This window comes from Zeus faber (genome assembly GCF_960531495.2).
Source record: "Zeus faber genome assembly, chromosome: 11".
NCBI lineage: Eukaryota > Metazoa > Chordata > Actinopteri > Zeiformes > Zeidae > Zeus > Zeus faber.
The window spans coordinates 15,665,132-15,692,063 of record NC_137205.1 but is presented as its reverse complement, the minus strand read 5'-3'; the positions used below and the strand labels follow the sequence as shown (position 1 = coordinate 15,692,063).

At 47.1% G+C, this 26,932-nt stretch overlaps 3 protein-coding genes across 5 annotated transcripts in view; 2 read left to right on the top strand and 1 right to left on the bottom strand.

The window, feature by feature from the left end:
• Positions 1 to 5,040, top strand: part of sun1b (Sad1 and UNC84 domain containing 1b) — a 29,651-nt gene extending 24,611 nt beyond the window's left edge. The window contains 5 exon segments of the mRNA XM_080009015.1: positions 100 to 184; positions 2,614 to 2,729; positions 2,913 to 3,080; positions 3,174 to 3,266; positions 3,572 to 5,040. Of these exon segments, the coding sequence (XP_079865141.1) occupies positions 100 to 184; positions 2,614 to 2,729; positions 2,913 to 3,080; positions 3,174 to 3,266; positions 3,572 to 3,688 (579 nt within the window). The 3' untranslated portion in view covers positions 3,689 to 5,040.
• Positions 5,041 to 6,615: 1,575 nt separating this feature from the next.
• Positions 6,616 to 17,931, top strand: iqck (IQ motif containing K; the record flags this gene model as incomplete). Its single annotated transcript, XM_080010010.1, has 9 exons — positions 6,616 to 6,667; positions 6,754 to 6,878; positions 6,988 to 7,156; positions 7,409 to 7,506; positions 7,712 to 7,764; positions 7,864 to 7,941; positions 8,641 to 8,725; positions 14,765 to 14,879; positions 17,524 to 17,931. The coding sequence occupies 9 exons, from the start codon at positions 6,616 to 6,618 to the stop codon at positions 17,829 to 17,831; spliced, it is 1,083 nt and encodes a 360-aa protein (XP_079866136.1). The 3' UTR covers positions 17,832 to 17,931.
• Positions 17,932 to 19,382: 1,451 nt separating this feature from the next.
• gprc5ba (G protein-coupled receptor, class C, group 5, member Ba) overlaps positions 19,383 to 26,932 on the bottom strand; it is a 16,583-nt gene continuing 9,033 nt past the window's right edge. For 2 of the 3 annotated variants that reach the window (XM_080009760.1, XM_080009762.1), the window contains 3 exons: positions 24,428 to 25,456; positions 24,108 to 24,247; positions 19,383 to 23,088 (listed from right to left, as the gene is read on the bottom strand). In XM_080009760.1, coding sequence (XP_079865886.1) covers positions 23,044 to 23,088; positions 24,108 to 24,247; positions 24,428 to 25,454 — 1,212 coding nt within the window. In that variant the 5' untranslated portion in view covers positions 25,455 to 25,456 and the 3' untranslated portion in view covers positions 19,383 to 23,043. The remainder of the gene's footprint in view (positions 23,089 to 24,107; positions 24,248 to 24,427; positions 25,457 to 26,932) is intronic. The other variant, XM_080009761.1, reaches the window with a different exon arrangement.

Genomic DNA, 26,932 nt, shown 5'->3' with positions numbered 1-26,932 from the left:
AATTTTTTTCATTCTGCATTAACATAATTAAAGGATCAGGTAAGAGACCATCACCACGTTCCCTCTAAAATCAATGTCCTGTCTTTTTGCTCCGCCTAGCAAGTGCGGCTGATCGTCCAGAATGCTCTGAAGCTCTATTCCCAGGATCGGACAGGCCTGGTGGATTACGCCCTAGAGTCTGGAGGTGAGCAGAATACCTGTGGTTCATGGCTGTTATCCAAAACCCTGGTCATTAATTCAAGTTCGTAGCTTGCCCCGTATTGGGGTGAACATATTATCCAACTTTTTCTGATTTTACTGTGCACTAATGTGTGTGCTACTTTTCTGTATGTAATGTATATATAAAGTAGGCATTAATCAGGTCAATCAATATTTGGACATGGGCTGCAAGCTGAATTTGCAAGACTGTGGCGTCGGATGTTGCCTGGCACCTTTGTCTGGACAGCATTCCAGGGGAGGGATTATCACACACATCCCCCTTATCACAGTTTACTGTCCATTGGGCCTGTTTTTGAATTTCAATGGACCGATTAATCCATTACTGGTACTGGTTGCTTTCAAAGGTGAGGGTTCTTGCATATGATGCGTCGAGTTAGGCTTTACGCTCACCACCATCTGGGCGGGATGGAGCCAGAGATTTATAGATTTGGGCAGCTGGGTGGGTTATTGGTCTGCTGGGCCTACTTTGCTCATGCCCAACTTGACCGAACGCAGACTTGCCAACATGGAGCAGCGGAGCACTGAACGCTGTGAAGAGGAGACCCGTGGTCTGCACTCCGTGATCTGCAATCCGCTGCATGCACATTGCACCCACCCACCCACACACACACACACACTTGTGTGCTGCTCTATGTACAAATCTTGTGACGATAATATAGCAATATATAATGTAATCTCATAGAGAAAGATTTTTATTTATTTCATTTCATTCGTTTCTTTCTTGTATGGAAAATGGAAAAACGTAAACATCACTCAGAGAATTGGAGCTCAGTTTTTTATTGTTTCTCCTCCAGACAGCGATGCGCACCGGCTCCCGTGCCTGTTTTTTTTAATTTAGATCTATTTATTTTAGTTTGTTTCCTGCCTGTATGAAACAGCATTTTTAAACACAACTGGGTTAAGGGACTGTCCAAGTCCTCCCTCCATACCGTTCCAAAAAAACCCAGTGCGTCCTCACTGTCAGGACACACGTCTCCCTGTTGCTTTCGGTTGCTTTGGGACTTAGTTTAGTAAAAACTGGATATTTTTGTGTAAATACTTTACTTGCAAATAATAAATCCTGCACTTCTGGAACGAGACCGCATTTGCCACATTACGTTCTATGCATGCGCGCGCCCCCGATAAAATCATGTATCCGCGATCACTGCCCCCCCCAGCCGATTCAAATTTTTCACAGTCGCCCAAGACTGGGACTCAAAATCTTTTCCAGAGGTTGTTAGGTCTGTAAACATGAAAGAGAGTGCTTTCAATCAAGGTAACCTTCAAATATACCTCCTTTAAGCCTCAATACTGTTTGTACTTTAGAGAACAAGCATTTTCTAAATCAGAACCAAGACATCCATTAGAAGATGGATACGTTGGATGTTGATACCCAAAAGTCACTCTCAAAACAGTTATTGACCGTTTAATGTGAGAAGTTTCTTCTTTCTCCATGGACTTGCATTAAGTTGGAGATTTTCTGGATGCTGTACCTAGGAGCCGTGCTTGTCCAGTCCATGATTTAATTCTCTCACTTACAATGATCTGAAAGTGCGGATTTAAAATGTCCCTGCTCTGCTTGTTTATTTGAACGAGAGAGTGCTTGCGGCATCTCTTTCACACATTCCTTTTCATGTTCTTTTGGTATCACGGAAACATCGAATCAAAAGGAATATGAAAATGAGAAATTCGAAGCACTTTGGTGTGCTCGGGGTTGTTTTGGTTTCAGACGAGAGCACCAAAAGGAAAGTGAGAAAGAGAGACGTGGAGCTCTCACTCATTCGTTAGAAACACCGAGCAGAGCAGGAAAGTTGTATATTAAGGCTTAGGCATTTAAGCAATTTTGGATCATTCAAAGTGGGAGAACCACACCATGAACTGGAGAAATAACAAGAATACTGTGAGAGGGACCAGTAAGATGGGTTGGGACAGTGGCTCTCGAAGCGTGGGGGCTCCTCCCTCTAGTGGAGGCATATAGGTGCTGCAAAGGGATAGGGAAGTCATAGTATACGCTTTAGTTTTTGTTATTTATTTTTACATCCACAAAAGCTTCCTGGAAGTAAAGGAGCAATATATTTGCAAATTTGAAAAAAATATTTTTTTGGGGGAGGGGGGGACGAAAAAAGAAAACCACTGTATTAGGGAGTCCACTGAAATCCATTAACTAGTCCAGTGCACAGTATACAGTGATGAAGGTGCAAACTACTATCCCTCACCTGCAATACTGCCCTGAAACAGCTGCTGGGCCAGATTAGGCATCACTGTCTCGCCATTTCCAGCAATACATGTATGAAACCAGCTGGCAGCTGTAAAAGGTTGTAAATCACGCACTCCAAAGCTGTTGAGTAGGTATTTAACTCCTCTGTAGTCTATGCACAGAAGCTGTATATTGTTTGTGTCTGTGTGTATAATTAGGTGGCAGCATCCTAAGCACCCGCTGCTCGGAGACCTACGAGACCAAGACGGCTCTAATGAGTCTCTTTGGCCTGCCCCTCTGGTACTTCTCCCAGTCTCCACGCGTTGTCATTCAGGTGAGCAGTTGCCACTGTTGAATTGAACCCTTAAAAACTTTTGGAACAGTATAAATGCTTATAAAAGATCATTATAAAATCATTATATATTGATTTTTGACCTATGTCGTGTTAATGGACCTGTCGCTCCTTTAAGTTTGTTCTGTTGCTGAATTCACATTAGTCCGCCGTCTGTCCCTCCAGCCTGACGTGTACCCGGGGAACTGCTGGGCGTTTAAAGGCTCCCAGGGCTACCTGGTGATCAGGCTGTCGCTGAGGATCCGGCCCACGGCCTTCTGCCTGGAGCACATCCCCAAGGCGCTGTCCCCGACGGGGAACATCACCAGCGCTCCACGCAATTTCACCGTCTATGTGAGGAACCTGCACGAATCCTGTCTGATTTCACTAATGGCCGATTACCTCCAGTCATGAAACGGTTTACTGTGTTTGTGTGTATGTATACAGGGTCTAGACGACGAATACCAAGAGGAAGGCAAGCTTTTGGGGCACTACACATACCATGACGACGGTGACTCGCTGCAGATGTTTCCTGTCATGGTAACTACAAATTGAAGTCCTACTTCCCAAACAAGTTGTACCGGAACTTAATACCATGATCATTCATGAAATTTTATTTGGTGATGAACTGTCATACAAATAATTTCGATTAACAGTTGAATTGTCTTATGCTCATCTTATGTCACTGTCATAGAAGTTTAATCCATGTAAATCCATTCATTTTAGAACAAAAAAATGGGGGACCTCAACCCAACTCAAAATTGCTCATAATTCCCACAAAATTATGAGGGAAGCATATCATTGGAGAATTTGAGCAATTGAACCCTCCCCCCTCCCTTTTTTAGGAGCAGAACGACAAGTCTTTCCAGATCATAGAGGTGCGGGTGCTGTCCAACTGGGGCCATCCAGAGTACACGTGTCTGTACCGCTTCAGAGTGCACGGAGAGCCACGGCCTCAATGACTCTCCCACAAAGTCAACCACACGTTCTCCTAAAGTACATAATCTTCCCGTCTGTACATAGCTCTGGACTGCTTCTTAAATGTGGAGGGGGCGAGCAGCTTGGAAGAACTAATGGACTTTTTTTTTTTATAATTTTTTTTTTTTTATTAAAGACTTTTGAGAAATGAAGTTGTGGGCTTTTGTCGGAAAGTGCCCGAGAGATTTATGAACTGTAGATAATGAAAGACTTATGGGGGAAAGACTGTATGGGAACGTTGGAAGAAGAAGAAGAAGAAGAAGAAGAGGAAGATGGAAGAAGCTGCAGGTCCCAGTCCCTCTCCTCTAACCGCCTCTTGCACTGAGTCTGGCCCCCGGGGGGCGCCACTGACAAACCCTTTCTCATCCGCCGCTTCCCAGGAGTGGGGAGCATTTGACTGGGGACACTACAAACTCATCTTTTTTTTTTTTTTTTTTGTCGTTCCCTCCCAGCTTCCTGTCTTCCGTAATAAGTTTTGTCTGCGTTTTTAATCATGTTAATTTATGTTCGACTCTCATGCGTCAGCTCTTCAGGACGTAAGCCGCGAGACGTTGCCTGTAGACTCGTCTAGTCGTCCGGGCGTGTCCCCCCCTCCTCTTCGTATCGCTCAAACCCCTCAGCGTGCCGCTTCTCCGGCCTGGAGGCCAAGGCACGACCTCACGGCAGTGGGGTTCAAACCGGACAGGCGAGAATGCCTCATTTCTGCCGGATCCAATCTGCGTCGCCACTTTGTCCCACCGCACGCCTGGCACCGCAAATTCTCAACAGCCGCAGCTAATCTCTGTCTTCTGGAACCACACACACTACATATGGACGGACTTGGAACATGCTCCTCTGGCTTGGAATAAGTCGTCCTCCATTCACCGCCGCTGATACCGAGCGCTACGCAGTCCGGCAGCGTGTACATTTACACAAACGCAGAGGGTCTACTTCAGGATAAACCCCAGCGTGAGGTCCTTATTGCTCTAAAAAATGTGACGCCCATCATGTGATCGAAATAAGTAGGGACTTACTGAACTTTGGAGTCATGTGCCGGGAGCTCAAATTTGCAAGTCAGCCGTGAGGGGTGAACTCTCACCAGCCCCGTGGAAAGATTGGGATTTACTAAAATGCTCCAGGGGGGTCTCGCTTCCTCTAGTGCAGTTGTAAACGTCCTTGCCAGTAGGGTTTCCTCTGTTCAGATACCCCGAAGGAATGTAATCTGTATATTTCATTGTTGATAGTTATATTATGATATCTGCTATTACCAGTGTTGCTTTACAGAAGTTGTACACCCCGACATCATATTATTATTATATTGTTATTGTATCACAGGCGTATATGTTGTACTCTTAACTCATCGTTTTGTTTGTTTTGTTTGTTTTGGGGGTGTGTGGGTGGGGTGGGGGGGGGGGGGGCCGGAGGATGCACTATTAGGACTTGTTAAAAGAAACGCTCATTGTACGAGTCTTCACAATTTACGTTTTGGGGGGGAAGAAAGGTGGTGTAGTTATCGATTGTTTCCGCAGAGGAGCAGATCTAAAATGTTTCAGAAAAACAAACAAAAAAAACTATATTTTGCTGATCCTATTTATTACCGAGTCAATTACTGACCGCAGACTTAGTACGATGTCAATTTGGTGAAATTCTAATCAGTGCATTTTGGAAAGATCTTCGGGCTGATATATTTTTTTTTTATTATTTTGTCACGTTTTTAGATGAACTGTTTTTATTTTTCTCCTGCTGTCAAAAGATGGCTGAACTGCTTTGGATTCTTTGATTCCAATAAAGATTTTAATTTTCAGAGCGTCAAGTGGTTGATGATTGCATATTGGTTGAGGTACAAAAATAACACTCGTGCGCATGTGCAAAAATCTGTTTTTAAAAAATCGCTCAGAGGACGTTATTGACGTTGGAGCAGCGGGGGGTGAGATCAATGTCAAATCAAATGAAGTTCCGCCAGGTGTTACTATAAGTGTATTTAATAAAAGCATGGAATAAGAAATGATACAGAAATACAGACACGCACGCAGAGAGCGGTAAGACGTCCTCCGCTCTCTCTTCCTGCGCGTCAGTGACGCGTCGCTCGACGCAGCTGACGTCCCACACGTCATCACGCAGTCGTAATTGGACAACGGACGCGGTGCCGGCGCCACGCGAAACATTATCGACGCAGCGTCTCTGGGTGTGGCGACAGGAAGGCAACACCAGTATTATTATTATTATTATTATTATTGTATCCCTGTTCCATTGAACTCAGTTTAAATATTGCGTCTTGTTTCGTGTAGTTCCGGTACTGTTAGCTCCCGCCGCCGAAACATCGCGAGCCTAGTTTCCAACTCCCGCCCCCCCCCCCCCCCCCCGCGCGCGTCCTTGGTTACTGTTGCTACGTCAACGCAAACGTTGCTGTGAATTGAGGAGTCAGCTGCAACAACACACGGTTTGTTGCCTCCATTGTAACGGAGCAGGAGTTTAAAGCTTTTAGAGGCGCTTGCCCACAGGCCAAGTACGGAATTGTATTACTTTATTATTACGAAAAAAAATAAACGTTTTTTTTTTAAGTTTTTTTTTTTTTACATTGTTTGGATGAACAAGCTTATAATAATAAGGATAATAGTGCTAATGGTAGTAATAGTTATAGTGGTAGTACCTAGCTAGCTGCTAAAGGGAATGTTCAAGAAGCTCATTGATATAAATAGGCTAAAGCTACACACAATAACTGAAAACAAGTTGTCAGTCGTGTTTAGTCATGTTTGAACAGATATGCACTACTATCTGATTTAACGGTATGCTGGGGTGTTGTCTCTTACCTCCCAATCCTCCCATTTTTTTTTTTTTTTTTTTTTAAATTCTCTCCCATACTGGTCCCACAAGAAATTACGTTTCAGATCTTCCTTGAAGACCACGGCGTCCTGAGCAACTACAGTGAAACATGGCAAAGATTGTCGGTGAAAAGAAGTCGTTGTGGCAGCAAGTTTGCCAAGGTAAGGTCATAGAAATGAAAACCCTGCTCTTGTGAATAACCAAAAGGTGAACTCTAAAGGAGTAACATGATTGTTGTGCTTTTAAGAGTATGAAGACGAGCTGCACAATCATGTCATCGCTGCGTCAGATAGTGCTTCAGTGAGTAGTTCAGTTTCCCAGTACACTGCCAGCAAGAACAGTCCTGTCTTCTACGGACTCTTTACGTCCAAGGTCTGGTTAACAAGCCTACATTTCCAAAATATATTTAAAACTATTCAGCTACTTTTCTTTGAAAGGATTCACATTCATTAATTCACATAAATGATCTTTGGTTCTCCAGGCTTTCGTAGATGATGAGCCCCTGAGGTTTTTTGACCCTCTCATTACCCACCCTGCTCTTGATTGCTACACCATTTTGGACCGTTCTCTTCACCAGAGTCAGAAGCAGCCAACAGCAGCCAGTGGCACCTCAACTCCCAAAGTGTTGACACCTCCGCAACTCCAAGACCGTGGGTTTCAATTTATCTGGCCTGTGTTCTCATAGGCTGCACAACTATTTGCAAATGAAACATCACCTGGATGTTTTGTGTTTGTGTTTCACTATACTTGTGAGGACTGGTCTCCGAATCGTTTACTTTTGTCTTTAGAAGTGCAGCAGACACATGGGTCCACAATTACCAGGTGGATATACGCTGACCTCACTTTGATACCAGTATGTGTGTGTGTGTGTGTTTCTGTTTGTGGGCGTGCGTGCGTGCCAGGTCCCATCACGCGGTACTTGGAGGAGAGTGTGTTCCCAGTGTTGCTGCCTGGACTGGAGGCGATGCTGAAAGTGGCCCAGAATCTTGACTGTTTTCATGTAGGAAACATTCCAGGCAAATATAACACACAAATGATAAGACACGATAAACAGTAGTATTACATTTTCATTTTCTGCACTGGTTAAAAGGAAAAAAGAGAACAAGTCTAAACTTCCGCACTCTACATTTTATCAAAATACTTAAGTACTTTTCCTTGAATGATGGCATATTGCAAACCATTGTTTACCCTCTTATGTGTCTCAGAAGAAAAGAACAGCATTTATCCCATGTGACTTTTTGACGGCATGGCTGTACAAGTGAGGTCCCCCTCCATTTATCTTACGTAACCTCATAGCTTCACTCTAAAAGCCCAAAAGAAACAAACTCTTTCCACCCCACCCCCTCTCCCCTCATAGCCATAACCCGCACAGAAAAGGAGAAAGTCCCGTGAACTTTGAAGACATTCCCTTTGTCAAGGACTGGCTCCGTCTCCAGTGAGTGACTCCAGCGCTCCCAATCTGCCACACACACACACACACACACACACACACACACACACACACACACACACACACACACACACACACACACACACACACACACACACACACACACACACACACACACACACACACACACACACACACACACACCCCAAAGCGTTAAATTGGAAATACATAAAGTATGTGTTTGGTGAATTACGCTTCAAGTCCTAGAATTACATTCAACTGTAACATTTCAGGGTTTGTTTGTTTTTTGGGGTTTTTCCAAATCTGGGTTTACGTCGTTCTTTTTTTTTAGGAATGTCCCTCCATATCAACAGTTTACTGACCATAACCAACCACCCCCGTTGATCAAATTCTCTGCGACTTCTTGCGTGTGCCAAGTCTTTGCATCTGGGAAGCATCATATAGTGGAGCACATACATAACGCAAATACATTGAATGGCTGTTTCTTATAAAGTGTGGGCTTCAAAAAAAAAAAAAAAAGCATCAAATGTGGGATTAAAATAAATGTACAGGTGACCATTTACCACCATTAAAGTTTGAAAAACTCAGATGAGAACACTGGCCTACTGCTGTGTTATTCATTCTGAGGAAGTTACGGTGACTCATACTCAGTTAATGTCCTCTGTCATGTTTGCTCTCCCTCCCTTTCTCTCTCTCTCTCTCTCTCTCTCTACCTCTCTTCAGCCCCAGGCCTCCCTGCCCTCTCTCCCTGCTCCTGACGGAGGAGCAGGCAGCTCTCCTCATCCAGGCTTTCTGGAGGGGATACAAGGTAGGTGAGGCGACAGTGGAGGCGAGACTCCGTTTGCAGTCCACTGAACAGAGACTTAGGATGTGGAGTTGGAACCAAGATTTTTCAAATGAAGGCTTAAAAAGTTTGGGATTGGGAGGCACATAAAAAACACAGTTGGTTGGTTCCCACCAAAAAAAACAAAAAAAAAACTTTTCATGACTCCTTTACACAATGAATTATTTGTGTTTCAAAAGAAAAACATGATGCCACAGAGGGACACGTCATGGGGTTTGGCACTCGTGTCGTCCATATAAAACTTGTATAACTTCTATTGGACACCCGCTGAAGTTTTAAAATCAATGAAGTGTTAAACAACTTCAGATTTGAAAATGAAACATTTGTAAGAACTCTTTAAAATGACCTCAATCCCCAAATCTTTTTTTATCAGCATGGGTATGGTCGTGCATGCATGCGTCGGTCTGCCCAAGCCTTCGCCATGTGTGTAGTGGCTGGCGGCGCTGTCTTTGCAGGGCCGCCTGTTGTGTAATCCCGTTGCGTTGAAGAGCTCAGTTTCCGTGCGGCCCGCGTGTTCATTCAGCAGTTTCATTATGTCACTGTCAGTGGAGCCGGCTTTAATTCCTTTCTGTGTGGGCTGATGCGCTCTGTACTGAGATATAAATAGATATCTATACACACACACACACACATCAGGGGCAACCACAGAATCCCCCCCCCCCCCAGACATGCAAACAAATTCTGGCTGTGAGGGGTCATTGTTTTGCTGGCTGTTTGTTTATCATCTTGTTTATGTTGTTTTAACCACACTTCTTAGTCTTGTGTAATCCCTCATCCATTATTTGAGAACATGATATGGAATTCTGTGGTGATAACTATTACGTGGGAAACGATGCCAGCTTGAGCTTGCCAGCACGTAAAATCACAAAAGAAACTGAATCCTTGCAAGGTGTGTAGGTATGTAGTATACTCTCAGATGTTTTTTTCTCCGTTGTTTTTTTTTTTAATTTTTATTTTTTTAAAGATATGTAGCAATAGTTGCTCACCGTGCGTGCTCAACCAGAAGTCAGACATCAATAATCCTTTCGACCAGCAGGTGGCAGTAGTGAGTCAGCAATGTTACCGACCATCCTGTGTGTTCCCTGCACTGACTGAGGTTCATCAGGTCCACGAGTAGCACTGCAGCCTCGCATCACCAGTCATGCTGTGACAGACAGAGTGATGGTGGATAGCTGGGGAAAAGTATCTAAGAGAGGCCGCCTATGTTTAGATTGTTAATAAATCATGTACAAAGGGACAGACGGATGGATGGATGAATGAGCGAGGGAAGAAGTGAAGTAGGAAGTAATGAAGATGTGAGGGAGAAGATTAGAGGAAAGCACTGACACTATAGCTGCTTGGAATGGCCAAAGACTGAAAAAACCCCTGAATGAAATAGAGCCTTTTTTTAAATCATAGTTACATGTATAAGGTCCAGAGTGTTTAAAGTGCATTTGAGAACTAAACCAGATCAAATTAGTCCAAGAGCCTCAGGTGAAGATGAATGCGACTCTAGAACCAGATCAAGATAGAAAAAAAAAGGTCTGAAAGGTCCTGTGGACGAACAAATGTAAAATTGCAGGGAGTGTTTTGCCTAGGGACTGAGTGAGAACTCTGTGAGGAAGGGTTGGAACGTGTCATGACCGCTGCTACCTTGGCTTCAATGACAACAACAGAAGCGCCATCAGCCCCGTGGCCGGCAGAGCAGAGACAAGGACGGCAGCACCGTCAACCCGGGGATGACTGACGCTGTGCAGAGCTGCACACCTCAAGGGAGCAAGTGTGTGTGTGTGTGTGTGTGTGTGTGTGTGTGTGTGTGTGTGTGCAAACACGGTTTTCTTTTTGTATTCTCGCCTCTCGCTGGTGATCCACCGTCATGGTCTCCATCCTCTGTCAACGCACTTTGTGTTTTCTCAAATCCTCTTCCCTCTATCCCGCCATCCGTCCCCCCTTCTCTCACTTTGTGCTGTTATGTAACCATCCTGACGCAGCGCTTACTGCAGTGTGTGTGTGTGTGTGTGTGTGTGTGTGTGTGTGTGTGTGTGTGTGTGTGTGTGTGTGTGTGTGTGTGTGTGTGTGTGTGTGCGTGTGTGTGTGTGTGTGTAATACAGACTGACAGAGCTTTAAAGAGGTTTGGTATTTCAGTAGATTGGAGTTCAATCGTACCCTCTTCATTTGTGTCACTCATAATATATTTAGGACCTAGGATGACCAGCGCTCGATATGTACACACACATCCACACACACACACACACACACACACACACACACACACACACACACACACACACACACACACACACACACATACTACCCGAGCAAGTTCACGTCAAGGACCCAGACAATGCGATTGTCTCAGGTTTCACACGCATAGCACCCTGAAGAGCTAAACATATTACATAATCTTCTTTACACACTGTGCCTTAGCCAACTCTAATACACTCAGCCGTGACTGCTTCTGTGTGTGCACGCACCTGACACAGACACACACACACACACACACACACACATACACACATACACACATACACAAAACCACTGACAACTAAGAACCCTTCAGTCACTCTAGTTGTTTAGTTGAGGTGTATGGACGCTAAGTAATAAATAGGATTTAAAATTAGATGGTGCGCTGACTGCAACACAGCCTGCCATTATTTATCTGTCTGTCTGTCTGTCTGTCTGTCTGTCTGTTGCAAAGTAGCGTGTTTGTCCTGACTATTCACATAAGCTGACAAAACTGAATATCTCTCTTTCGCTCTCTCTCTCTCTCTCTCTTTCTCCCGCTCTCTCGCTCTCCGCTGCATTCACCTCAGCAGAACTGGGTCCATGATTCCAGCTGACTGAACCAGGGCCGAACAGACTCGGTTCATATTAGGCTTAGTGCAGCGGTGGTGTGATGCGGGAATAAAATGGCTTGAGTGGAGTGTGGTAGTTAAGTCACTGACAAGCCATGTGCAATGACACCGATGCTGCTGGATCGAGCAGAGGCATGCGGGACGTCCGGAGGCCATGAACCACTGCTTGGCCCGCCATTTCCCCTCTTTCACAAGTTATGATGCGCCCCTATAGCCTCGGGTTAAGAAAGAGTGATTCTATTGCAGTTGTCAGAAGAGAGCCCTGCAGAGATAAGGGTATGAACAGGATTTCCATCTTTCCTTTTTATTACATGTAGCATCGGTACCTAGATTATTTTAAAGCATACTTGTCTTTTAATCAGTGGTGATGGAGGGGTCACGGTATAACCCGATGACTTGCACCAGTAAATGCATTGCACCAATGAACTGATGGGCGGATAGATGAGGGTGAGTAAAGTTAGGGCCACATGAAGTGATTTTCAAGGCCAATTTGGCAATGATTTGGCATCAGGCTGAGTCTCGGTAGTCTGGGATAGTCCGGGGTAGTCGGGCTGTAGAATCATAGCTGTCAGCTATATGTGTCTGTGTGCGTCTCTGTCTCTATACCATCCCAGTCGGCCAGATCACGACTCAATCAAACATGTTTGATTTTATCAGGACTAGTCTTTCCAAAGTCCTTTGGTGCGCGTAAAATCGCAACGACAATTTTCAACGGCCTATGAGATCGCACGCCTGTACAATGGTAAAGCCAAAGGAAGCGGCAGGACTTGGACTTGGACTTCCAAAATGGTGGCGCGACTTGTGGAACTGTGAGTGAGTGTCTTATTAGTGTATGTCAGCGCTCCAAGTCCGCTGCACAAACAACCACAGTAGCAAACGTTATTGCATCCATGTTTGTTTTGGTGCAAAAATATTGCGAGATATTTTGAATTGGGTGCCGGAGTACCACACAGCTGTGTTCGTCTGTTCTCCGTCTTTAGATTTGTGCTCCTCAAAGACAGCAGTTGTTATGTGTGTGCGGAAGATACAGAAAAAAAAAAAGTCGTTAAATGTGCGCTGCTCAATCTTTTCATTGGCGTTCACGATTGAAAAGAAGCTCATAATGTGGACTAGGCTTTAGTCAGAAGGATGGATGGGGAGGCGGTAGAGTTAAGCAGATATTTCCTTTCCAGCCAGTCTCTTGGAATGCCAATAATGCTCTTGCTGAGGCCCCGGAAAATATATATAGAGAGAATGGGCTTTGCTGTCTGTGATTTTGAATATCTGTTTGTTGCAGACACACACACACACACACACACACACACACACACACACAAATTCATCACACAAACTCTGATGGTTTGTGATCCACGTACACCTCCACCCCCGTGAGTGTAGACCAAATTTGTAATCTCAGTCAAAACAAAAGCTCACCCACGTGTGCTGGCTGCACAGACCCAGGCGGTCCGGCTTCACATACAGCGCTCCCACACACTCCACCCAGTTTTATCTCAGACTGACAAGTGGATTTAAATAGCCAACATCCAAGGAACTTCTTCAGGATAAACAGATGGGAAGTTGGAAGATTTTGGGCCTTTAATCTCATGTGCTTTTGACATTTAAAAAAATAAATTACTTTTTTTTTTTTTTTTAATACGTTATCAGTATTTTATGTTTTCTTTTTAGCTCCTCTGGGGGATCACCAACAAACAAATATAAAAAGAGAAAAAATTTGAAAACACAGAAATGAACTGCACCACACAACAACAACAACAACAACAAAAAAATTAAAAAACCTAGACACACCCAGACAAAGATTGGTGAGCAAACACGACAGACCACCCCCCCCTCCTTGTGACCCCTCACCCCTCATTTCCATTTCTGTGGTATCTCCCATTCCCACAGAGGCCGTCTGGGTACAGAATGAACCGTCGCGACCCGCTAGTCGGCTGCTCTCCAAGCCAATCATTAGACTACACCTCGCACAACAGAGCTACATGCACACCGACGAGCTAGAGCTGCACTTCTGTCTCGGCCCGGGCCCAGAAGACGGGGTCGAGTTGGGGGTATTTTTTGACAGAAAATACGGAGATAGGGAGAGGATGTAACATCATCAGGCTTTGATGGAGAAATTTCAGTTTGGGGGTTGAGGGTATCTTGCAGAAGAGGCATAGCAACCTAGTGGGGAAAACCAGGGAATGCCAGTGCAGCCGTGCAGGCGAGGAGGAGAGAAAGGAGGTAGAGAAGCGGGGGGTTGCAAAAGATGAGAGTGACAAGGAAGGGCGGGTGGGGGTGGGGGTGGGGGTGTGGGTGGGGGGCATGGGAGGGAGGAGAAAGGGCAGGAAGGATTCAGGGAGAAAAAGAAGAAGAATGAGGGTCTGATTCCGTGGGAGAGGAACGGGAACAGGGAGAGCAGTAGCTTGCGACACATACACACACACCTCGCGCGCGCGCACAGGCACGCACACACACACACACACACACACACACACACACACACACACACACACACACACACACACACACACACACACACACACACACACACACACACACACACACACACACATATTTTTGTACCGGTATCAAACTGAGGTCAGAGTAAATAAACCTGGTAAGTGACAAATCATGTTTCTGGTGCACTTCTGAACCAAAAAACAGTCAATTTGGAGACTGGTCCTCACAAGTATAACACACACACACACACACACACACACACACACACACACACACACACACTGGTGATTAGGGAATGACAGAAAGATTATTAACAAGTGGGTTACATGGATTTTGGTGAGGGACTTCCACCTGTACGGTTGACAAGAATGCGCCGATGACATAATTATATGTCATATGTCATGTGCACGTACGTACTTCAGCTTCAGCCAACTGGAACCAAGCCCAACGCAATTATTTATTGTAATTTTGAAACGGTCACACTTGCTTTGGAAAAGCGTCTAAAATAGTCACTAGTGGTGTGAAAGTCAAACAGCAGCACGTGGGTCTTGTTGACGCACTATTGATTGACCTATTGTGGACGGCAACATAATTATAATATTGATTAAGTTTGTGTTGCTGGCACGTGTGTCACGTGTGGGTGTGTGTGTTTGTGTGTGTGTGTGTGTGTGTGTGTGTGTGTGTGTATGTGTGTGTGTGTGTGTGTGTGTGTGTGTGTGTGTGTGCACTGTAGGTCAGAGTCCACCCAGAGGTTCAGGAGCTACGTCAGTGGCAGCGGGAGCTGAGAGAACTGAATCGAGACATCACCAAAACGGTCCAGGAGTTCTGGGCTCGGCAAGAGAGCAGAGGTTAGAGCACCATACACACATGCACGCACACACACACACACACACACACACACACACACACACACACACACACACACACACACACACACACACACACACACACACACACACACACACACACACACACACAGAGGCTGGCTCGTATCACAGTGTGCCAGGCCTCAGGCTTGCAAATCACACAATACCATTGATCTTCGACTTCCTTCTGTGCCCCCCAACGGCTCACAGCTCCTGATTACATGACAGGCAGGATGCCAGCAAACACACACACACACACACACACACACACACACACACACACACACACACACACACACACACACAAACATGGATTTATACTGCATGCTCACATCTACAGTAGATATCCAACTGCGCATCCATACATTAATGCATTCCCACGTGTTCTGTATATATGCACACACACACACACACACACACACACATAGACACGATCAAAACCAACACACTCACACTTGAAAACACGTGCGTTTGACCCACATATACACACACACACACACACACATATACATCCACACGCTCGCACATGCACATTACCGTATTCATTCCAGGCAGCCAGGCTTTGATGTGAAAGCCGAGCGATGAGGACGCTGAGAGCAGAGACAGCAGGAGAGAATGAGGGCAGGGGAGAGAGAGAGAGATGGAGAGAAAGAGAAGAAGAGTGACAGAGAGAAAGGAAATGTCTGCAGGGCTCAGGGTGCGTTTGTGTGACAGAGATAGAGAGCGCACAAGGGGGGGCGGGGGACAAGGCTTTAGAAAGAGTGAGCGCGGTGGTCGTGGTGGGAGGGGGGAGGGAGAAGAAAAGACAGAGGTATAAAATGGCTGCAGGTTTTGTGTGGGCGTGTGTGTGTGTGTGTGTGTGTGTGTGTGTGTGTGTGTGTGTGTGCGTGTGGATTTGGGATGTAGAAGGAGCAGCTGAGAATGCAGGCTTGTGTCCATTGGTACTCAGGCCTGAGCTTCAGTCACAGTCAGAGCGCTTCATCCATAAAAACACACACACACATACACACACACACTCCTATCTACACAACCCCCCCCCCCACACACACACAGAAACAACCCAGTGTGGATGTGTGTCCAGAAGATAACGTGCTCAAATGAACATGGACGCGACGCTCGCGAAACACAACCGCAGCGACGCCGCATTGTGGCAGCTCTTTTTTTTTTTTTTTTTTTGCCACCCCACAAAAAACAACCCAAACCCCACAAACGCTGAGTGACCACAAGCGCAGATCAGATGCACATTTTTCCACACACTGACTCACACATTCCACACGACAAAGGCTCCATCTAAGTGGAACGGTGGAGGGACGGCGAACATTCCTCCGCCGGGGTGACACGCCGCTGCGAACCGCTCCTGATGTGAACTGCTGCTGACCACACATTCTGGCATGGGGCCTCGCCAGGCCTCACGTGTGTGTGCGTGCGTGTGTGTGCGTGTGTGTGTGTGTGTGTGAGTGTGTGTGTGTGTGTAAGGGAGGGAGGGTCTGACAAGAATGACCTCTTATTCTCTTCCTTCCAACGAGAACCGCACTATAACGTAAAAGGGAGAAGATGCTCTGAAAAGGAGAGTGGGGCGGAGCCGCTGAAAGGGAGAAACAATAGAGGACAAACTCAGCCGGGCTCTGGTGCTGAAGTTGCACGTCATCCACTGGTTTGCCTGGCGTGAGCCTTTTTTTTTTTTATTTTTTTTTATTTTTTGTTTTGTTTTGAGCACCCTGTGGCACAGAGCAAGAGATAAACCACAACTAACTTGCGGTCGAAAAAAAGGTTTAGAGAGGCTGGAAACCTTCCTACGGCGTCCGCTCTCTCCTTTTTAAAAACCCGCACAGTAACAGCTGCACCCATCTGGATTGAACCACCATACTACCACCATACCACCGTTCCACAATTACACAATTTGCATTGTAAAAAAAACAAACCCCAAAAAACCAATAAGGCCTCAGAGACAAACGCATAACCGTGGTGCGAAAGGTCACCAGGTCAGGGCTCCATGCACAGGTGCGACCCTCAACAGCTCGTGAATCACAGCCGGCCTGTCCTTGGCTGTGATTGGCTGGGAAGTGTTTACCGGATGCCTCGGCACTGCAGACACAGCAGCTAGAAGGCTCCGCTGAACGCCGCTGGCTATCATGGAGATGTTCCAGTCGTAATCTTATCATGTGGATCCGTCACGCTCCACCTTTTTTTTCCACATCAACGACCATCCATTTCACGAGATGTTGTCTCCGGGATCCCAGGATTTTGATTGTTCATATGATTAAATCCAGACTGTCCATATCTGTGTATACTGTAGTTCGGGGGATAACAGCGAATCTATGACCAATACAGTCATTATTGTACATTCTATAATGGTGCATTTAGCTGGAGTGAAACAAACACTGGCTTAATTTAGCCGCTTTTTTCTTTTTTATTATTTTGTGCGGCGGTGGTATATCTGGTCAAATATAGCAGTCCATTTGACATGGCTTAACGTCCCTGATGTCAGGGCCATTGTGTGTTCCTGGCAGCCGACAAAAGGGTGATCACAATACCCTTGCAGCTGTGACAGTGTGCGAAAGACATTAACTGGCTGAATCATGGTTTGTTGACGTGCACGGGGCGGGGGTCGTTTTCCTTTCTCTAGTGGGCTCGGCGATCACACATCTCCCAGAAATCCCAGAGCCGGGCAACTCGGCGGTGTCCATCCAGGTGGTTTCTCCAACTCCCCAGAGCACCGTGGTCCACACGCCTACCGCCCAGATGACCCCCGAGAGCAACGACTCCCTGGCCCCCAGCCTCCAGAGCGTTGACGAAGCCTCCTCTCCGACGCCGCTGACGGACTCCCTGGCTGTGCCGGAGCCCGGTGGACTGTCCTCTGCCGTCCTGTCGGCTGGCGGCCTGGCCACGGCTGCCGTGTCTCCCTCCTTACTGGGCGCTCACAAGCTGCAGTAGGTCATTGCTACAGCTACCTAGAATTATTACTGCTGTGTAGTAACACCCTATTAAACCTTAGTGGACGGGTCAAAGTGAACAGAGAAACAAGACATTAAAATGCCTGACGCTAATTGGACATGGTTACCAAGGATTTATGATCTGGTATCCATGTCTAATTAGATGAGTGCCTATGTTGCCTGTATTGAAGGATCGCCACACGGACTGAAGTGGGAGTCGACAAACAAGAGTAACTGGGAGGAAAGCCAATACACTGATATGAAATGGCGTCTCAGCACCTATGGTGATGGCCAATTGTAGAAATATAAATACATACAATTTGATTTAGCCATTTCCTATTCGAACCCCATGGTGGTTGATAGCTTGAAAACACGCAATGAAAGACATTAAAGCATTTCCATTCAAAAAAGGGATTTAGACCGTGGCTGAGCATCACTCCACATCCTTAATCAGAGAACAGCACCCGCCGTCTGTGGAAAGTCAAAGTGTGAAAAGGAAGAAGTGAGACTTGGACTTGGAATTCTATGATCAAGACTTGTTTTCCCAGACCTTGGCATGTATTCAACTATATGATATTAAAAACTTTTACAATTGGAAATTTTGTTTGCCTATTTGCTTCCTGGTTAGAAATGAATTTGCTACCGTCACGTGCATTTTGATATTTTTCAAAGGGAATATACCCACATCAGGATTTTGATGGCTTTGTGCTCAATGTTCAAAACGTTACTTTGGCAAACCAAACGCTTCATTTATATTATATAAATAAACCATTAATATTTCAAATGTTTAAATGTATTTGCTGCAGACATGTGAATGTCATGAGAGGAAAAATTAATCAAAATTGCTTTTCAAAATGATCTTGAATAAAAGTGCCTTTAATGATGTCAGGCTCTGCAGTTCTCAACCTGATGCTGATTTTATGCTTAGCAGGATATGAGTGCCCTTACTCTTTGCCACTTAAAATGAGAGAATAAAGTGCCTTCTTGGCAGATTCCCTGTTTTCCATAAGCCAAATATTGAGGTTTTTGCTTTTTTTCCCTCAGTGCTGTAGAACAGACAGTTTTCTTGACCAATCATGTCGCTTGTGCTTCAAGGCCACCAGTACGGTGTGGTGGGGGTGGGTCATATATCGTACTCTGCAGGTATTAATGTCTGTGGAACAGCTGCTATTGGGCTAGGTGATAAAAACCTCTCATTTCATTCAGGGGACATTCGATCGGGGGGCCAGCCCCACAGAGTCTGAAATTGGATCACGCAGCCGTGCTGAGGAGTGGGCACACTCGGTAGAGCACAGCAGATAAAAAGCTGGAAAAGCCAGGAGAAGGGTGAACTGGAGTATTGTCCGGTAAAATGTTTACGTAAGCAGAGCTGTTATGGGCCCGAGTGAATATCTTCAATCCTGTTTTTCTGGATATTGGGAAAATCTGGAAATCACAACCGTGGCATGCAATTCTTTAAATACTACATGTGCTTGTTAAGATTGCAACTCCACCATCAGCTTCAATCTTCTATGTGTGGGAAGAGGGGAAAAAAGACCACATCCAATGAAAGTTACCTACAAACATGACACTTTAATTGAACTTTCCTTTTTTTGTCTTTTTTTTTTTTTTGCCTGAATCAGTTACAGAAACACTTGAGTTAACTGTTTTTCTAATCAGGGGAAACAAGTTGTATACATAGGCATGCTGCGTCACTGCACAGTCACAGCTGTGAAAACCCACATCACCCCTGTCAGCTGCCCCCGTCACGGGACAGTCTGAAGGCAAGACAAGTCAGGAGTGGACAGGCGAGGATATGTCAAACCTGGGAAGGAAGGGTGTTTTTTTACCGGGCCGTCCAGGGACAGCGAACGTAACATATAGAATTGTTGTGCAAATTCCACCACAGTTAACTTCACTGACATTTTTTTTTCCTACACAACGCCGCCATCAGAAGTGTTTCTTTTTAACCGCCAAACCAGCTCAGGAAGCCGAGGTTTGCGGACGCCGCCGCACGCGTACCACGTCAAGGGTGCTTTTTGTGTAAGACGTGGCTTCGTAGGCCGCTTCCTCTCCGAAACCGAGCCCTCTTTTGTGTTGGAGAAAGCACAGACATAACTGTGACATCTGGTATTACACTGAAAGTATGATTGCAGTTACATGACCCCGACATAAATAGAATCCGACGCCATGTCTGAGAAAAGGGCGTACATGTAGAAATGGTGATGAGCATGCACAGATAGGTAGTCAACGAGTGCAAAAAAATCTACTAAGTCACATTATCATAGTATTATTTCTTGTTGTTTTTTTTTGTGTACTCCACATTGAGTGAGAACGTCACACGATTTGAAACCTTCCTCCTCTCTGGGAGTTGAATCTCAGAGTTCTGTCTCAAGTGCTGATCGTCCCAAAACCCTGAGGACAGCGTTCCGTCCTGGGCCCGCAGAGCCGGGACCCAGAGCGCGAATCTGACCCTGTGTGGCCCCAAAAAGAGCTTGGCCGCGCGGGGCAGGCTCTCTTTGGATCCGGAGCGGGCCCCACCCGTTCCATTCCTGTTATAGTATATCCAGTGGGTAAGACACATACATTACGACATACACAGTTCTAGTAACGCCCCCCTCCGTGGTCCTTCATCATCAGTTCAGGGATCACCAGAATGACCGTGGGGAGGGTCAAAGTTCATTGATTTCACTGCCAGTCCTTATTGAGTCATTATCTACTGCATGAAGTGCCAAGAAAGACACATCGCAATTTCTGAGAAAAAAACAAACAAAAAACACAATTTCTGATTCCCCACCGCTGTTATATATCATCAGTAAACCATTTTACCCCAACTGAAGACACTGCACGAGTTGAGTGAGTATTAAAAAAAAAAAAAACACCAAATATGAATCCCCGTGAAGGACGAATCATATTTACTCGAAATGTTACCAAAATGAAAGAAAAAAAAAAGAAAAAAAAAAAAAGCTCTTTCTAGTATTTCTAGTATTGCAAAACATTCCAAAAAATACTCCAATAATTAAAAAATAATAATAGACACCAGCCAAGAAAAAACAAAACAAAAAAAAGCATCATGTGACAGGCAAATGTAGGAATACAAAGCAATCCAGTTAAACATTCCTCAAATTAAAAAATTAAATAAAAAAAGAACAACAGCTTGCAGTAGTCAGATATACAGTGTTTTATGTGTCGCTGGCGCCTAGAATTAATCTACATTAATGAAAGTGAAAGCGGGGCTTATAGCACAGCGCAGTACACGGCCTCCCAGAGCGAGGGAGCGAGGGAGGGCGGGTGGGTTGGAGGGGGTTCTCGTTGGGTTTTTTTATTTTTTGGTGTGGGGGGGGTGTCTCAGGGAGTGTGGTGGCGGCGGTGAAACAAGAGTCTTTCTCGGCACGCGGGCATCGGAGAGCAAATCTCTCTGGGGCCCCACACACACACACACACACACGCACACAAACAAAAACACAGACGGACATTTTCTCCCGCTGACGGCCGACCCACTTGAGACAGTCACAAGAGAAATCGTTGCTCGTCCTCCTTCCTTACTCCGCGCCCCCCGCCCCACTCTCTCTCTTTTTCCTCCTCGTCTTCCAAGGAGGCTCACGTCTGATCCCCTTCCATCTTCTACCTCACGTAAATCTGAGATTTGTATATTTTTCGAGAGAGAGAGAGAGCGAGAGAGAGAGAGAAAGAGAGAGAGAGAGAGGGTGGAGTGAGCGAGGAAGGAGACTCGCCCACAGTTTGGCCGGTGGACCTGTGCGGCGCGGTGGGGGGTCAAAGTTGATCCTATATTTCCTGTGTCCTGCTGTGGAAGGAGGAGATACAGCGTAGCACCAGGAACCAACTCTGACTGTGAATGATCTGGATGTCGACCAATCACAACACACACACACACACGCACACGCACGCGCACACACACACACACACACACTGGGATGGAGCAACACCCGCTTGGCTCTGATCCAAAGTGACAGTTCCTCCTGGCCGCCTCAGACAGCCATTGGAGCCGCCGGAGATGCGGGAAAAAAAGCAGCGCAGTCTGACCTAGATTCTTACAAACCGCCGCCGCCACCTCCTCCACCTCCTCCACCCCGCCGATTGGCGTCCTCCGCCTCGTCCAATCACAATCCCCCCCCGCACTCTCCCGCCGTCGTCCACCTCAGATTGGACCATCAGCGGCTTTCGGGTTCTGTTTTCAGTTGTGTGTGTGTGTGTGTGTGTTTGTTTTGGGGGTTTTTTGGGTCTCTTTGCGTGGCCGAGGTGGAGTCTCGTTTCCAAGTGTGTCGGTGTTAGGCACTGTCCATGCAGGTGGAGGGGCGGAGGTGGGGTCGTGGAGGAGAGGGGGCGGGGTGTCAAATGGAGGCGGCTGACTATTATATTCACAGTAGAGAGAGATTTTCATGGAGGGAGCGATGGAAGGCTCTCGAAATATTGGACACAGAGGATTGCTTGTGCGATGGATAGATGATAGATGGATAGAAAGACGCAGGAATTTCTCTTCCCACTTGTGTGTAGTCCGTCGCTGGTACGGAGGAGAGGACAGAGTCAGAGGCTTCTGCTTCAGCGCCGGCATTTTGAAGAGCGGCGAGAGAGAAGGATGCGTTTCACAGTTTCACACAGTGCTTACAGTGGCGTAGTCTCGGGGGAGCGAAACTCAAATCCCAAAAAAGAGAGAATACGGCCTTTTATCTTTTTTTATTTTTCATTTATTCCTCTCTTCTATTTTTAGAACCAAGTCAGCTTCTGTTTTGTGTTTTTTTTTTTCTTCATTATTTTTTATTTCTTATTGCCAGCTGCTTTTTTCGTGAAAGGAGGCCAAATGGGAAGGGTTTTTTTTTTTCCACCCGATGTGCTAGGAAAGGCAGAACGCTGTGGCCCTGTCCTCCGTTCCCCCACTCCCACTGAGCGTCTCACGCACACGCACACACGCACACACACAAACACGCACACACGCACACACGCACGCACACACACACACACACACAAACACACGCACACACGCGGGCGTACACCCGTCGCCAGCGATGGTCCACAGCCGCCGCGGCGATCCTCAGTCTTTTCACAGGAGAGAGAGAAGAAAAAAACGGCCCCGCCGGCGTTTCAGTCCGTTCCAACCGGGTCGGCCCCTCGTTCCGGGATCCTCCCTCGCCCCCTTCCTTCCCTCATTTTTTTTGTTGTCGTTGTTTTCCCCTCCTTCTTTCTTTCGTCCCCGTCCTCTGCTCCGGGCCTCTGCCTCACCACAGCTGCCTCCCTGTGTAGGTGGGAGGAGCGGAGGGAACCTGCGAGACACACACTCTGTCAGCCACAAGGCGTCTGACGCATATACACACAGATGGAGCTGTCACCATCACCACATTGTAGTCTGAGGGTAATTGTCGCACAAATAATTGCAATAATTTTCTTTTCTGTTCATTTTATCCCACTATGGTAGTATCAGCCTATAATAATGTAAGAATACACCTGAACTTATTTGGGTTGACAGTTCATTTCCTTCAACGCAACTGAGGGAAACACAGCTTATTCCCATTTTATTTCATGCAGCCTTCCTAATATTGGCTCAAAATTTTTCATAATGATTTATTGTTTGGCTTAAACAACCACGAGCCAGCGATTGATTTTGTAATAATTGTGACAGCTCTAATCAAATCTGAACATTTTTTGATAGCACATACTCACATTCTGCACGCCTGCATTCTCACAGGTGTAACACACACACACACACACACACACACACACACACACACACACACGCACTGAGGTGGCATTCATGCAAACTCATGTTCGATGCAGCAAACTCTCCACGTTGCCACTTTAACTTAATAGTAATAACTTAATCTTAGAGATTATTTACTCTGAAGTAATGCCGACTTCTTGCCCCAGCATTTTGTCATTCCGCGCTGGCCGTTATTTCTAATGTGGTGTTTGGGAGCCGGTCACCTGTGTCAGCCAGAGGGCCCATTCATCCTGGCACAATAGAGGCCCCGACCGGCCCCCGGACACCTCGGCATCGCTCAGCGGGCAGATAGCATCAGTGTATCACACACACACACCCACACACCCACACACCCACACACACAGACACACACATTCAGTGCTCTCTCACAGGTGCTCGGATACAGACCGGCGAGTGTGAGCCCTTCGCCGACGAATGTGCACACAAATGCGCGCGTGCACACACACACCTCCCCCTCATTCTCGTGCGATGACATAATGCTCTGGACGGCACGAGCGTGCATGCAAGCCGATCCGTCGATGGAATCAGAGAGGAGTGTGCGTGCGCTGCGGAAGCGGCGTGTACCTGTGACTGGGATGGTGTACTCACCGCTCCCCCGTTCAGGATCATGGTCATCTCGGTGGGCTGGTAGACGTTGCTGCGGAAGGGCGCGCTGGGCCGGGGGGCGGTGTTGCCGTTGTGGTGCCCGCCGGCGCTTCTCAAGCCTGGCACAGAATGGCGGACATGAGTTTTGTCATTCAGGCCGAGCCATATCACTCTCACCAGCTCTCGGTATTGATATATTGCTGAGTGCTCCGTTACTCGCGGTGCCCTGCATCCGGCTACCCCCCTCGTTCTAACAAGAAAACTATGAAAAGCATGCCCGGTGTTCTGTATGAGTGTACCTGCAGTGTTCTCGTCGCTGTATCCGTAGCCCTGGTTCTCCACAAACTGCCTGTGGGACAAGGGGATGTCTTCGTCGAAGCTGGTCTCCCTCATGCGGGTGGAGTTCTGGGATGTGTCGAAGTAGTCCGGGGCGGTGGGCTGCGGTGGGGGCCTCATGCAGATGTGCGCCTCGGGGATGGCGTGAAACAGCAGCAGCAGCCAGCCCTGAGCCACCAGAGCGATGGCCAGCGCGGGCTCGTCCCAGTCGGGGGACCTCCCCAGCCAGGCATTGCCATAGAGATAGAAGCCCACCCAGGCCACCCACAGCAGTAGCGACAGTAGGCAGGACACCAGCAGCCAGACGGCGTTGCATTGCCACTGCCGTGTCTTCCCGCAGAGCGCCAGGGAGGCGGCGGTAAGTGCGGCTAGCAAGAGCGCTAGCACGTAGCTGCAGGCGAGGGAGAAGTCCAGAGGCAGGTACTGGCAGGCGGCGCGGCCCTCCCTCAGCACGGTGAGAAGCAGCCACTCGGCGGCGATGATGCCCTGCACAGCGCTCAAACCCAGCGCCAGGCCCGTCAAGGCACAGCCGCCCGGGCTCCTGCGCTCCCGACCCAACCGGCGCAGACGGACGCCCTGAACCAGCAGGCAGGAGAAGCAGACGGCGAAGAGGAGGCCCCACAAGGACCTGCGGAGCAGACACAGCGACTCGTCCTGCTCTATGAGGTAAGCAAAGCTCAGGCCGAACAGGCCCAGGATGCCCAGGAGCAGCAGGAGAATGGGTCCCACACCGCTGCGCTTTTCTGCCTCGCTGATGTGTCGCAGTCTGCACAGCAGGACCAACGCCAGCAAGATGGCCGCCAACACCCCGCCGGCGGCTACCGACTCGACGGCCACACCCCATATGGAGTCCAGGTCGCAGAGGAGGGTGTAGGGGCGCACCAGACCCCACCCGCAGCCCCGCGGCAGAACCATAGGCCCCTCATCCTGGCTGCTAACATGACCGGCCACGGACAGCACGAGGAGGAGAGCGACGGGGAGGAACGCCATCTCTGAGAAAAGGATGAGAGGAAACGGCAGAGAGACAACGTGATGAAGAGGATAAAACGATGGAAATACAAATGGAAAGTCAAGAAGAGGGGGAGAGGGAGAGAAACGGGGGGTAAGTCATTGCAATCCTAAGGAGCAGCAGAGCTAAGCAGTCACCCATTCCTACTGCGATCATGTCTGAGCAGCGGCACAGATTGTCTGGGAGTTGTTGGAATGGAACAAAGAACAGCAGATCAGAAAGTGAATAAACATGTCACACACACACATACACACACACACACACACACACACACACACACAGTGTTACGGTCATCCAAGCATTCTTACTTTCTTTCTCACTCCCTCCCTCCCTCACTCATTCATTCACTCACTCACTTGCTCCCTCCCCTCTTATTCACTCCCTCACTCACTCCCTCCCCAACTCACACCGCGTCTCATATCAACTCATATCATAATCCAATAGAAAAAAGTTAACAATGCACATGGAATTCATATTCACACTGGAAAGTTGAAAACTGTTAAACAGTGATAGTGGAAGGCCTGACAAAAGACTATTTCCCATCCAGTTGAAAACAGAACAAATAAAAGGAGTTTATTTCCACTGAAAAGAATTTGGCAATGCTTTAAAAAAAAAAAAAGGGCCTATACCAGACTTGACTTGATGTGAGGCACTGATGTGTATTGTTGCACGGGAACGGCAATATCTGCTCAATAAATCATGTGACACTCTGTTTATTGTGTTGCTTCAGTCCGTCCAGAACGCTGCACGCTGCTGTCCTTTTAGCAGCAGCAGCATCATACATATTTTTATGAAAAACGAGGCAGCGGAAGGAACCGGTGCCTCCAAACAACTCAGTTCACGAACAGGCATCTGAGGCCACGTAGCGAGGAGCCCGAAAATACAAAATACACCACACACACACACACACACACACACACACACACATAGGCACGCACACACACAGACACACACACATAGGCACGCACACACATGCACACACACAGGCGCACACACACACACACACACACACACACACACACACAGGCACACACACACACACACACACACACACAGTGCCTCAAGACAAGGAAGTCTTGTTTTGAGCTACAGCTTCAGCGATCGCCACCGCTAGACAGAAATAAACAGGCAGAAACGCTAAACTTCCAGTTCAGCGCCCGGTGACCTGTCTTTGTTGACGTGGCTGTGTTCATCCGCCTTGGCACACAGCAAATACAAAAAGATAAACAGCGTCCGCTCGGGTCCACTGCCAGCAAAGGGTTCGCCTCCCACACCAGTGGCCTCTCAAAAGTAGCGGTGAAAAGTCTGGCTCTTTTTTTGAGACTCGGTCCTTCCACGTCACGCTTGCAAAGAGAGTCGTTCCATTTTTGGAATGTTTGTTTTTTTTTGATTGACTTGGTTCATTGCTTTAGAATTTAAGGAAATGGGGAAGCGCGTCCTGAACGATGGAAGAGAGTCC